The sequence below is a fragment of the Taurulus bubalis genome, assembly GCF_910589615.1.
Source record: "Taurulus bubalis genome assembly, chromosome: 11".
NCBI classification, from domain to species: Eukaryota; Metazoa; Chordata; class Actinopteri; order Perciformes; family Cottidae; genus Taurulus; species Taurulus bubalis.
Genome location: NC_136599.1, coordinates 10,695,973 through 10,710,637, shown reverse-complemented (window position 1 = coordinate 10,710,637; position 14,665 = coordinate 10,695,973). Strand labels below are relative to the sequence as shown.

Below are 14,665 nucleotides of genomic sequence, written 5' to 3'. Positions count from 1 at the left end.
ACGTGGGAAAGATAGAAGAAGGGCGGGAGCACTGAGGAATAGGACAGTTGGTGGTAGGAGAGATGAGAATCGGATGGGACAACAGAGACACTTGTGCATCGTTACTGTTTTGATGAGCTGGCAATGGCCAGCGATGTGTGAGCTGGTTTATGTTTGCGTCACACACAAGCATTGGCAGTTGCGCAAGCACATCTGGCTGCCTATCACAAGAGAGCACAGCTCATTAAGCCCTAGAGTGAGGGAAAAGCTTGAAGAAAAGGGAATGGGAAGAGGTAAAGAGGACGTGTTGCAATGTACTGAAATAGAGACCGAGCATCACCTTGCTAATTCTCCCATAGAATAGACACAGAGACCAGAGACATTACAATTCATAGGACTCACAGCCTCCCAAAAGAAATCCCATCGGGTATTTACCCTGCCACATGGGAAATAATGGTTTACATAACCTGGATATGGAAATGTGCACCTTCCCAGCTCCCTGTTACACCAAAATTAAAAACATGAATGCACACATTTAAAATGAGTTCAGAATCTTTATTCAATCTTTATTCAACGCCGTGGCGTTCCCAGTCAGAGGACTGTTCTATTTCTGTATTTTTTACAGTCTTTGTGCATAGATAAAGATAGGGAAAGATAGAAGCACACTCAGATATGCACACAGTGCATGTGCACACACACACACACATACACATGCAGCACATGCCCGCCCTGCACATGCTTATACACAGACAAACACGGGAGTTGAGATAAAAGATTCATGAGATTGGACAGTTTTTTGGCTGATTGCTGATTTGGATCTTTTTGTTGTTTAATCTTCCACCCCCGTCAATCGTCAAAGGAAAGTGTTTCATCACACCTTCTTTCTTCTCCACCTCCCCCGTCTCTGTCATCCTGAGATACGTTTGTGCAAACCTTGCTCCAGCTGGACAGCATCCGGCCAGTAAGCGGCGACGCTACAGCCGCACGAGTCAAACATCTCACAGGGCAGCATTAACCATCCTCGTAAACGGGACGCTATAATGAAGTGAAGTTGACAGACTGTTTAGGTTTTCCATGATGATTCAAATTGCCAGTGGGCCTGCATCCTATTCAGCGGGCAGAGTGGGAGTAATTACATTGATGACGTTTGACAAAGTGTTGATTCATGGCAGGTGGACTGTGGCTTTAGCGGCATATTAATATTTACTTGCCACATCCATTTGCAGGGACACATGGGCAGTGTGTGAGTTTTGACTGGAATATTATTCCTAATTTGCAAATAAGTGACAGTTCAGGGAAGACTGCTCCCTCTTTCACTTTGGCTGAGACTGCGTCAAAAAGTCAAAACTTTTATCCCCTGCCGCCTGGTGACCTCTGTCTGTCCTCTTCTCTGCGGTGAAGGAACAGGGAGAGCAGACACTGATGACCACACCAGGAGAGCCTGCCAGCTGGATACTGTTACCAACCTTGCAGACATCACTTAGGGCATTTTTGGGCTATTCTGAACAGCCCCAGACACAACGGATACTACTACATTGATATCTGTTCATAAATCCAATTCTCTGGCTGCCTGTCTTTGCCCACTGGACCCCATTGTCAATCTGCATATACATTTTAGGCAACTGGTGATGTATTTCTGAGACACGTGGCTATAAACAAAATACACCACAGTCTAGTTTTAGCAACCGTCTTTTTTAAAGACGCATAAAAGCTTCAAACTTCATTCTTCTGATGTATTTTATGTTACAAAATGTTAAAACCTCTGAAGACTGTGTTACCCACATACCTTACGTCAGGAATCTAACCCAAAACCCAGTGAAAAAACACATTGACTTCGAGGCGAGGGAATTGGATTGCATAAACATTCTCTCATTTCCGTGTTTCGGGACTCATTCCTGCGGGAATCTATATGAAGGTTTTTATTGAGGAAATATTTGAAGAATAGTGTTTCCCCAATGAAAAGGAGAAACATATTTGATTAATCCTGACCTGTTGCCTAAGTCATATCTCCAATAGCAACAACCGTAGTATTTGTAAAACACATTTTATTGATTAAAACTCAAATTCAATTAAATGGCCGGCAGATTGGCATTTAACTTTTGGGAAGATTCCCCTATGCAAGAGTTAAATTCACACATAATCTCAAAAATCTCAAATTGGATACATATACACAGGTTGTGTGTTTCCAAGCTACTGGGCAGAGCAGACAGGTGTGATAAGCATCGTGACCTCTGGGCACGAGTCCAGCTGAGATGGGACACCGAGGTGGAACAGGCTAGGACCAGGGCTGTGGTTTGTGTGGAGAGGGCTGAGAAAAGAATGATAGAGGCTGACCACACTCTGCTGTCTGGTCGGCTCTGCACTGTCTAATGGAAGGTCTTATCACAGGCAGGGCCCACAGCCCTTATCACACCTGCCCACTATCAGCCCCACACTGGATTATCCCTGAAGGGCGAATCTGCACGCCTTCAATCATTTACTCTATCACAAGGACCCATCTCTGCTGTATCCTCTCTGTCAGCCTTGAAAAGGAAAAGCAGAGAGAAAGAGATGGAGGGGGGCATAAATGGAAGGGGGAATAGAAGCTATTTCATGCTGCCCTGAGAAAATGTATCGCATGAATAGTAGGTGAAACTGTTGGTGTATCAGAGTTTGTCCGTGCATCATTAGTCTAAAGGAGCCTATATGGAGATACTTTAAAAATGAGCTTTAGGAAAGTGGAGACGAATGAGAAGGAGGTGAGGTGAGAGATAGAAGGGTCAAAGATGCCGGTTGTGGTCTCAGAAAGACCATTTTTCATTTCCCTCCAAGAAGCCGGGGAGCCAGAGTTGCATCGTTTAAGAGGATTCCTCCAGATTTCATTTCCAGTTTCAAGTGTCTCTCCTGCGAGGACAGTAGCGGCCAGATGGCAACTCCAACTAATAGCGCAGCCGAGATTACTTTGGGAAGAGTGGGGGATGAAAGGGGTGAGGGCCGGATTGAGGGAGGATGAGGGGCGGGATTAGAGAGCAAAGGGGGGACTCTGCAAATGCCCATCCCAACATCCATGAGTTTATTCTCCAACAAGCGAGGGGAATGAGCCCCTTCCCTCTCAAGCAAATGAAAAGAATACATGTCTGGCATTTGCCTTTTGTTTATTTCTTCACTGGCGGCTCATCAGTTTTGTTTTCTTCAGTAAGTCTGAAGCAGAAATCCGTCCTCGGGGTGGGCTGTAAATGCCAGCCAACAAGCTGTTTGTTGTTTTGGCTTTCAGAAAAGAACCACAAGTTTTGTTTGCTATGTTTTACATTTTTAGAAAACAGGGTTTTGGTGGCGCACAAACAGTGGTTTATTTAAAAAAATGTATTATAGCTAATCTGCCATCTAATGAATAATTAACTACAATGTAAGACTGATGAAGCATCTCGAAAACAGTTTTAAAAACCGTCCATTTGAATGTCGTTTTTGCCCGTTTTTCTCAGTTGATCTAAAGTGACATCACACAGGGCCAAGAGCCCTTTGTAAATATAAACCACAGGGGGCGGATGAACCCCCAGTGTCTGTCTATTGTTCATGACACACCATCTTTTACACAGCGACTGCTTTTTGTCTTTCTCTTTGACTCTGACTCCGTGCTGCTCTAATGCTATTATTATACCTGCGCACCCCATTTTCTTTCAGGGTGCAAAGTGTACACGAGATGTGACATTCAGCATTCCAGTCTTTGTCTCTCTCTCTCTTTCTGACAGTCTCTCTTTCCTTTTTCGCTCTTTCTCTCTCTCTCTCTCTCTCACGCTCTCTTTCACTCCCTCTTAGCGTCTTATCCCTGTTCCAAAGCTTACATCATGTCTCTGATGTTTGTGAAGGGGATGACAATGACAGTCATGTTGAGTACAGCCATCATGCAGCCACAGCACTAAGAAAGCCACAGGGTTGTGGTAGAGAACAGCAGGGAACACAGATATGACAGGAAGGGATGGGTTGCAAAGGGGTTTGGGATGTGTTCTGTTTATGGGATTATTCACTAAGGGCCTTACATTCCTTCATGTAATCTATCCTTTACTATGACATCTTTCAGAATTAATGCCCATACTCTGTTCGAATTCAAATTTGAAAACCACCATTATGATACCAGCAGGTTCATGGTATACGTCTCTCTTCACACAGGTGTCAGACCGCTGCGTTGTGGCTTTGGTGCCCAAACAGACCTCATCATACAACATCCCTTCCTCAGCCAGCATATCCCGCACCTCGATCAGCAGATACGGTGAGTCAGGAGACCAGCTTGCTCTTTTCATACCCTTGTTGTGACCTTGAATACATGAATTGCAAAAATGCTAAATGTAATCAACAGTTAATTCCAATGCAAATGTAATCCTGTTGCTCTTGTTGCCTCACAGGCGAATCAAACTATTTTTATATCAGTTGTTTCAGATATGAACAAAGCCAAATCCACTTTCCCCGAAGCCATGGTAATCTCTGTTTGGAACAGCGTTTCTTTCTGCTGCAGAGGGGCTTGTTTTTTTTTTTTGCAGCCCCTTTCTCTCTCCAACTGTGTGTGCTGCAGTTGGCTTTGCAGTTCGGGGCCAAACTCAGTTGGCTGGTACAGTGATGGAGAGAATAGAGAGAGAGAGAGAGAGAGAGAGAGAAATAGAGAGAGAGAGCATAGAAGCAGAGGGGAGAGATATAGCCATTGTTTGATTTTAAAGCCGCGATATTATTATAATGTTGATGTATTCCATGCAGGACACAGTGGGCCACTACAGTAGCTGCCTGCACACTTGCACCCGTTTGAAGTTTTGTGCTGCAGAGTGAAAAATGTGGCCCCATGCCAGACACACACAGCAGCACGAGGCAACTTGTGATTGCTAATTATTCTGTGTGAATGATACTTCACAGAAACAAAAAAAGATGAGTGAGCATGGCCAATTAGCAGGATTGGAGATAGAAAGTGAAAACTGCCCTTAAACTGCCTCACACAGAAGCAGTGCAAATGCTTTCAAGGACTTGCACGTCTTGTTTAGGATACCTGTGGATACGTTGTGTGTCCTTCAGTGGATGTGTTTTAAAATAATATGGGATGAAGATTCTCTATGATGACCTGAAGTTCAAGATTACAGTATGTAAGGACCAAAGTAATGTAAAGAAGTATAACTACCAATGTAACAAGAGGGAGGAACCCTTATCTGCTTCACGTTGTTATTTTATTATCATGTCTTCATTGGCCCTCTGCTTCTGGAGTTCTGCACCTACATCAACATTTCTTAAATATCTTAGGCCGTGGTTGCACTCGCCATTTCAATGCAGCTTTTGTCATCTCATCCCCCACACGGGAGTTCCTCACCTCTGGAGGGAAATATAAACTCTTAAATAACAAAATAACGGCAGACTTTTAAGTGTAAGATGCTTGTAAGATGTAGAAATAATGGGTGGGGGGCTTTTATTGTGAAGAATTTATAGGAAATGAAGTGTATCTATCACCAAATAAGCAGAGTTTATTAGCGGCTATTCTAGAATAAAAACAAGTCTGCAAATACTCCAGGGAGGAAGAATAAGTAGAGTTAATGAAGGGGGACTTTTATTGTGAGGAATTTATAGGAAATTTAATGGGTTTATCCGATCACTACCCGGTCAGGCAGGTCGTATTGAGGTGCCAGTGTGGACACACAGCTGAGTTCCGATCTGATGCATCCGGTCACAAAAGTCGCATTGAAAAGACAAGTGTAACCGCGGCCTTAGTCACAAGGGATTTTTTAATCTATCATGAAATTGCAATGAGCTGCTGCGGCTGGTGGCTGCACTCGCTTGCATTCTTCTCTTAATGTTTTACTTTGTGTGTGCGAGTGCTCAATCACTGGAGTTGGACGTGCGCGGCATAGAAAGCAGAGGCTCTGCTGACGCCTGCCCGTCCCTCATCAATCATGGGTTGGCACAGCAGGCACAGCTGCACCTCGACACCTGCTGATGGATTCATACCAATTTCACGTTCAACACTTAGCATCTTGACTCAATTTACAGCCCCCGTCCTACCTCCCCTCCTCCAGCCTTAAAATCCGCCAGAACATACTCCCCTACTGAGAGTTGGGAGAGAAGGCCGAGGGTGCCGGAAGGATGGATGGGATGAGGAAATAGCAGTAAAAACCAGTGGCTGGATTAAGATGGGATTTGGGACCTCAAATCCACCCTGCACACAAGCACATATATTCCGCCCTCCTAACTCAGGCCCTGGTCCCCAGTGACCTCTGCAGAGGCGCAGGTTGGTATTATTTGAAAGGTGGAAGTGGCTGTATCTGCAGCAAAAAGCTTTGTTGTTCAGCTTGGCCTTTGAAGCCAGGTCAGATTCTCATTGAGATCCTCAGATCCTGAATCTCTAGAGAGCCTGCTGTCAGTAGTAGATGTCGGCTAATTAGGGGAACTGAAACCAGCATCATTCAGATGGAGTGAAGAGCGAGGAGGGAGGAGGCTGGAACACAAGAGCAGAGACGAGGACGATGTACTGTCTGCAGGAAGGAGGGTGGTTTCACTTCTTAACGAATTAGGGATCTTTTGATGCATTGATTAGAGTGTGACGAGGACATCACACTCTAATCACATACGAACATGGCGTTGGTACAATGTGGCAGTGAAGAGCCAATTATGAGTGCCTTTAAGAAGAGCCAGACACAACCGTGTCTCTGTCAGTGAGGCATGGGTTATACAAAGAGGGGAAGGAAGAGATAAATGAGTTTGGAAAGTGAAAAAGAAGGAATCAAAGAATAAATATGTGGCATTTTGTAAATACCTCTGGCTGAACACTGTACACAGAATAAAGATAAATGTGTGTCATCTGGATTTCCAGTTCCAAGAATTCCACTATCAATGCATTGGCAGGTGCCACAACTTCCCCTCCCATTCATCACTTTGCTGTTCTGTGAAATTATCCACCACAGCAATTTCCTTTACAGCGCAACTTCAGTGTTTTTCACACTATGGACATTTTTTTCTTCATAACACGTCAGTATGTTGTTTCAAACTGTTGAGTACTTTTGCACAGAATATGAATGTTACACGAGGAAACACTGATGTCATTTTTTTTTTTTAATATTCAATAGGTACACTGTCCCTATTGCTCCCTAGCCCGACCCAAAGCAGCAAACTTGACAAAGTACCAGATGCACTCTGTTTGCGCCTACCTTTCACAGTAAAAGCCCTAGACATATACAGTCACTGTTTACCAGAGGGAACTCAAATTCACCCAGAGCACTTGGCTTTCAAAATATAAATCAAATTGCTTACAGTAGCTTGACAAAAAATTACCTCAGACAGACTGCCAGACTCTGCTCTGTCAATAGGATCCTGGTAGTTTGTTATCTGCCTGTGCAAATCCATTAAAACATTTTGTTGAAAAAGTGTTGCAACGGTTGCAAATTTGCATCGCATCCAGTATGCATACGTTTGATGCAAAAATATTCACAGCCATGGATTCCACATGTCTGTGTCATTTATTCATCACTCCCCCGGTGTGTAAAGACATTTTAGAGCAGAGGTGGAAACACAGAAAAGTCGGCTTTGTAATGAGTTACAAAGTAGAGATGGAAATGAGAGAGCGGCTGTGTTATTTGGGATTACTGACAATTCTGTCTCTGTTTTTTTCTTTTTCCCTGGACAGACTCTTCATTTCGCTACACGGGCAGCCCCGACAGCCTCCGCTCACGTGCCCCCATGATAACCCCTGATCTAGAAAGTGGTGTGAAGGTGTGGCACTTGGTGAAGAACCACGAACACGGAGACCAGAAGGAAGGAGACCGCGGTAGCAAGATGGTCTCTGAGATTTATCTAACCAGGCTGCTAGCGACCAAGGTAAGATATTCTACATTAGCACATGTTCAGCTACCGTAGGTTATTCGTGACATTACCGCATTCTGGCTGCTTTAGTGCCGTCTCCTGCTGCCCACAAATTGCTCATCTCTGTGTACTCTCCTCTTCCCAGGGTACTTTACAAAAATTTGTCGACGACCTATTTGAGACGTTGTTCAGTACAGTTCACCGAGGGAGCACTCTTCCCCTCGCCATCAAATACATGTTTGACTTCCTGGATGAGCAGGCAGACAAACATGGCATTCATGACACAGACGTACGTCACACGTGGAAAAGCAACTGGTGAGAGCCTTTTTTTTTTGTCAAAAGTAATTTCACATGCAGTATGTCGTCATGCCGTGGCGTATGGGGAATCAATCCTTGTTAAGCTCACCAAGTGAGGTAACTTCACTCTTACGTATTCTCTTTGTCTCCATCTTCCAGCCTTCCATTGCGTTTCTGGGTGAACGTGATCAAGAACCCGCAGTTCGTGTTTGACATTCATAAGAGCAGCATCACGGACGCCTGCCTGTCTGTCGTAGCTCAGACCTTCATGGATTCTTGCTCCACTTCGGAGCACCGCCTGGGCAAAGACTCTCCATCTAATAAGCTACTCTACGCTAAAGATATCCCTAATTACAAAAGCTGGGTAGAAAGGTACGAGCTTTATACATCCCTCTATCACATCTTTTCTGTATCCTCTTACAATAAAATCTGGGATATTCTGGGGGATTGATTCATAATTCTCTTTCTTCATGCCCACACTTCCCAATCAGATTATGTAAAAGCCTTTTGTCAGCGTCTATTACTGGACGGAAAAGTGATATTATGGCTGTATAAATAATTTCACATTGACTCAGTGAGTGGCAGCGAGTGATGCCAAGTGCTGCCCCTTGTCTGCGTCCTCAGGTACTACGCTGACATCAACCGGCTGCCAGCCATCAGTGACCAGGACATGAACGCCTATTTGGCAGAACAGGCCAGACTCCACTCCACAGAGTTTAACATGATCAGCGCGCTCAATGAGATCTACTCTTACATCAGCAAGTACAGTGAGGAGGTGAGTGATACTTACACACATGCATGTACTTGCACACAAAAGCACAATTCTTTTTTTACGCATTCTGGAAGAATCACTACATTTTGGGCTATTTGCGATGGGGGATGCATCAATCCAACTTGTTCAGTCCCAAGCCAATACAAGTGTTCCACTGTGTGGAAGTGAACGGGATCATCCCTTTACGTGTAAGGCCACATCAGGCTTGACAAAATTACAAATTAAAGGACAAATTAACTCAATGTAAATGAATGCTTTTACTGAATTTACCAGTAACTTGATACAAAACCTTCAGAATTAACAGGAATTACAATTCAAAATGCAGGAAAGATATTGGTCAAAAACAAACAGGAATTCATATTTTCCAGTAAATAATATAAAGTATATAATGTTGAACTGAATAAACCATCCCCAGTGTTTAAAAGAAAGGTCGTGGTGGGTAAAATAAATGTGAAATATCTCAGTGACTACAACTAAGCAACTGAATCAGACATATAACTGATGGAGAAAAAGAACATGAGCGCAGCGGCTAAAAATGAACATAACTTGTGAATATTTACACCAAACAAAGAGAGGATGGGAAATGTTTTTCCCTAATTAAATTTGATTTGACATTTAGCTCTGTATTCTATTGAAACGTCATGCGTATCAGCAGCATCTCCATTCTCCACCTGCTCTGCTTTGAGCTTCTGCTCCGCTATCTCTGTTTCTCTATTTTCTTCCTCCCTCTCTCGTCTTTTCAATTAATAGTATAAATTCTTACAAGTATATTGTAATAAATGTATATAAAAGAATGTTTTTACAACATTATTTCTGCGCAGCATAATTTCCTTTCAAAGCTTGGTGATCTCAGATAAATCCCTCCTCTCTCTGAACTACATACTTAGCACCTTCACTTGCAGATTGTACCTGGAGGGCTGTCCCAGGCGTTGATTGCGTAATGAGCTGCTGCCTTAGAAAATCAGCTGCTAATTACAGGCAGATTGCCAGTGCAAATTGAACAAAAGACGTGCAGCAAATTTGCCCCACGTTTTAATATACATTTATCTTGCCCTTGGTGATCCCAGACTATTCATAACTGGCAAAGGTTAGTGAGGTCAGCTCAGTGTCTCTTCAGTAGACTTCCCCAAAGCCTAAAGGTCTAGAGAGACCTGCACTTAACAAGGCAGTGTGTCTGATCTGCAGAGCAGACAGTAAATGTCTACAAGCTCTCAGCATGCTGCTCTGTTCTTTTGTCTGTGCTGAGTTAGAGTGCACTATCTGTTATGGCGAAATCCTAGGGAACACATACACACACACACGATGTCAGATCACAGTAAGCGTAAAAAAGGAGGGAGGAAGATAGGGGAGGAGAAATTGCATTTATGGAGACATTCTGCTTCTAATGTCAGCTCCTCCTCTGGGAAGCCTGACCTTTATGTTGGACCACAGTATCTCTCTCTCTCTCTCTCTCTCTCTCCATCCTGTACTCCTGTACTTTACATTTCTTTTTACCTATTATCCAGTCAGCTTCCCCTTTGCTCTCCATGAAACTCATGCACCTACTTTTGCTGCCTCTGCAGTTGTAGCTGTCTGATGCACACATGCGTTGAGACATATGCAAACTCACACTCATTTTGCACACATGCAGTCTGCACACATGTGCCCCATCAATCCTGCAGTATCTGCCGTCCCCCCGAGTGCAGTGTGTAAAAACCTCACTTAGCATTAACGGTTCTTCATTCCAACTCCGCCCTTCACAAAGGGCTGACCAGGCCAGAGCTGCAGCCTACTTAAATGGATTTGGGAGATGGCATTGGGAGCTGCACCTGCATACTGTGCTACAGATTAATAATAGATTGCTATCGGGCCCAATGAGGAGGAGGAACCGCTCTTCCTGTCACTGCCAGCCTTTAAGAGCACTTAAGCAGATGAGTTTGCTATGCGAAGCAAAAAATAAATAAAAAAGGAAACAAAAATGTTGCTGACATGTTTTCCAGACAACAAGCAGTCAACTTGTACTGCATATAAGGGGGTGGAGCTATCGAGCCACCAAAAACAAACCTCTGAAAACACCAAAATGACATTTAGGTCACTTGACACGACAGGCCTCGTAAAACGTTTGAAAGCACAAAACGTATTTTTTAGCTTGACTTAATGTTTGTACAAACCAGACATTTTATCAATAACAATAATATATCATGATGATATGTGTCCCCGCCTTTGCTGAGCCTCTGAGTGAATAAATAAATGAGTAAAAGCAGAAGAAGTGTCCGTGATTAATTGAAAGTGTTTCAACATGAATAAATGGTACATTGTGGGTGACAGTTTTTCTCCCACATTCATTTATTATTTATGTCGTACCTCAGAATATTTTAAATGACTTTGCATTAGAAGGGTCAATTAATAATTTTGTTTGAATCATGAATTATTGAGTGAAACACTGCATTCCAGTCGAATGTAGTTTGATGTGAAATTGATCTACGGCTGCAAACTAGAAACCATATGTTGAAATAAAAGCTCAAACACAGATATCAAAGGTGGTGATGACATGGCCCATATTGTAGTATTTTTTGCTTTTGTATGTTCATATTAAAGACCTTTGCCATGTGTGTTGCTGCCACTCTGACTTGGATTCATCCTGACAAGGCAGACACTAGATGAGAGAGCGAAGAGGTGGAGAGCCTGTCTGAATTCCTTTTGAACCCGACTTGACAAATGCCAAATTTACAAGAAATGGGCTATGAAGATAAAATGGGAAAGGCTAAAATACAAATATTCTCCATGTTATCAAAGACAAAGGCGGTGATGTCATTATTTTCTTCTCTTTCATGTTACTTTGCTATGAGAACATGAAAGAACAGGTTCTACTCTGTAGGGAAACACACAGCTTTGTATTAAATGTTATCAGCTCTAATTTAATAAACACATCATAACCAACAAGGATGCAGGCACACTGTCTATTTTGAATGCGTCGGCTCGGCCGCGGCTGGAGGCATTATGTTTTCAGGCTGTCCATCTCTCTGTCTGTCGGTGTTGCCGGAGAGGACGCATTATGTTTTTTGAGTAGTCCGTCCATCTCGTTCTCGTGATATCTCAGAAACACCTCGAGTGAATTTCTTCAAATTTGGCACAAACGTCCACTTGGACTCAAGCATGTTGTTGGTCAAAGGTCACTGTGACCTCAAAAAACATGTTTTTGGTCATAATTCAAGAACCCATATGCTGATTATGACAATGTCCAACAACTGTCTAATAGATATAACATGATGAAGTGATAACATTTTGGACAGACGTGGATGTAAATTGAAACTTGACTTGTTGGTCGAGGCAAACAACAGCAAGTGGTCATTGTAGTTTATGGCTGGGAGTTGACCATCGTCTTTTCTTCTCTCCAGATCACAGCAGCCCTGGAGCAGGATGAACAGGCGAGGAAGCAGAGGTTGTCCTACAAGGTGGAGCAGCTCATCGCCGCCATGTCCCTGGAGAGCTGAGAGTGGCCGCAACTTAAAGACAAAGAGGACGAGAGAGAGACAGGACCACTGTCTCTACAGAGCCTCCCAAAACGGTCCCGACTTACTTACCTCTCATCGTGGGAGCGACGACCACGAACCAGACCTGGGACCTCTCTGCATCCAAAGCCAGACAGACATACAACTGCTTTAGTTTGTCATTCTCTCACCTCCTTCCATGATGGCACCAGCTAAGGGCCCACAGACTAAGATAGAGGACCTGCAGATGGAGCTAGCAATGGCATCAGCAGAGAAGGCAACAAACATGGCTTGTATTTTTTTCTCTTTCTTTTTCTCTCAGTTTGACAGGAAATTGTGTGTGTGTGTGTGTGTGTGTGTGTGTGTGTGTGTGTGTGTGTGTGTGTGTGTGTGTGTGTGTGTGTGTGTGTGTGTGTGTGTGTGTGTGTGTGTGTGAATGAGTGTGTGCTTGTGTCGTACTGAGGAAGATTCCTGCAAGACCGTGAGAGCAAATGGAGGAACAAATGTATTCCCAGTCAGAAACTCACATTTGAAAGTGAAATGGAAACAAAAAAAAAAGGCAAGAAGCAGAGGAGCAGATCTCATGTTGGACAGCTGAGTTGGCATTCAGATTTCTCAGATTTTATTTTTGTACTTGTACATTTGAATATTATCAGTTACAGTTGAAAAAAACCCACCCAGGATTGCATAAGTGTTGTTGTATAAAGACTTGAAGAGTGCAACACTACATCAGCGCCGTGCGGTAGTGAGATGGGCCGTGGTCCGTGTCTTCTCTCACTCCTTCCCCTCTTGGACTGATGCTTCACTTGACTCGGACAGAAACCTTTGCTTTTTATCCAATCACAAGTGTACAGGAAAACATGGAACTTGTGCTCATCATCGAAGAGTCAACGGAACTCGGCTCGTGGTGGTCACAGTTCAGCCGGCATGCTTGCACCTAAACTGAGGGTAGCGGAGATGAAGTCTATAGTGTATTTAGGAGAAGACTTTAAATCAGCATCAATCTGGTGTCCAAGGCTCTCTTTTTTTTTAGCAGTTATGTCATCTGTGTATGTACCGACTGATACTGGCCAATCAGTGTATGTGAATGTACAAATGTTTTTAGTTTGTTTGTTTGTATGTCTATTTGAGTTGTGCAAACAGAAAGGGGCTCAGTTGAACTGAGCTCCGTAGATATTTGCTCGTCAAGTGAACAACTCCATTTGTCCGCCCTGGCCCCAGCCCATCCAGCTGCTTCCCAAACTTTCTTTACCCGAAATCACTTTCCTGCTAGAGGAGAGTGTGTATCGTCTGCATCGTGGCCGCTACTGCTGTGACTCCGCTGCTCATACGCCACCGTATGTGCAGCTTGCAGCTAGTAGGAACCAGACAAGAGCAACCGGTCTCCGTAGGCGAAAACTCTCATTTATATAACCACAGTGTGTATCTCTTTGGGAACTTGATCAACTTTATGTGTACTTTGTATGCATGCTATCACACATCAGAAGTGTTCTAAGGGTCCATCTTTGATTTTTATCAAGTGCCAATGAGTCATGCCAGCTCCAGTTGGCCCGTTGAAGTGTTAGCTGTTGGAAGTTTCTACCCGATCACCACCCGTGTCCTCACACAGACAATAAGAAGTCTAGCTCCGTGGGTTCAGTTTGAACAAGTGCCAAAAGATCCTGTTGTTTGAAATTGTTCACTAATGTGTCAAAAATCGGTCCATGCTTTACAGAGGGAGCAAAGCTCTCCCGTTGGAGTGTCGAGCCGGTTAAAGCTGAAGCTCATATAACTGGAATGGTGAGTTTTGTGAAAGGTACGAAACGTAAGCAGGAGAAATGGGATCTGGGGAACGAGGAAGAAAACATGAAAAAACACAAAGACATAGTGCGCCGTGTTTCATGTTGTGTGGGTGCGTCTCCTGACTTCAACCAAAACGTCACAAGTTAAAAGGCTGATGTAACCTTTCAGCCTTCTAGCTGGATGACGACAAACTGTAGATTCCATCCTCTGGATACGTAATTTAATTTTGTTCCGGGATATATGTTTGCTTGCTGTTTACATCAAGTACTTGAAAATAGGTAGTATTAACGGTTTGCACAGTATACTGCACTTGTGTGTGTTGAGAGCATGATAAACACCAGTAGTGGGTGAAAGGTGCTTCTTTTCTCTGTGGCCTTAGATACCCACCTGCTTAGTGTTCCTGATCTTATTAGTCCTCGACTCGGGCACAGTCCTTTCAGTGCTTCGGAGCCCAATAGTTTTTTCAGTGATACCCAGCACCGGCACTCTGCTGAGAACTGTCTTAGCGAGATAAAGTAAAAGGAAAGGTGAAGAGGCTACAGCCTGGCTCAGGCAGACATTG

The 14,665-nt window shown here is 43.6% G+C and overlaps 1 protein-coding gene across 1 annotated transcript in view; it reads left to right on the top strand.

Annotated features, from left to right (window-relative positions):
• Positions 1 to 12,324, top strand: part of plxna2 (plexin A2) — a gene marked incomplete at both ends in the record, with an annotated part of 149,469 nt that extends 137,145 nt beyond the window's left edge. Inside the window, 6 exons of the mRNA XM_079226716.1 lie at positions 4,126 to 4,225; positions 7,607 to 7,797; positions 7,928 to 8,097; positions 8,239 to 8,451; positions 8,704 to 8,854; positions 12,229 to 12,324. Coding sequence (XP_079082842.1) covers positions 4,126 to 4,225; positions 7,607 to 7,797; positions 7,928 to 8,097; positions 8,239 to 8,451; positions 8,704 to 8,854; positions 12,229 to 12,324 — 921 coding nt within the window. The remainder of the gene's footprint in view (positions 1 to 4,125; positions 4,226 to 7,606; positions 7,798 to 7,927; positions 8,098 to 8,238; positions 8,452 to 8,703; positions 8,855 to 12,228) is intronic.
• Positions 12,325 to 14,665: the final 2,341 nt, after the last annotated feature.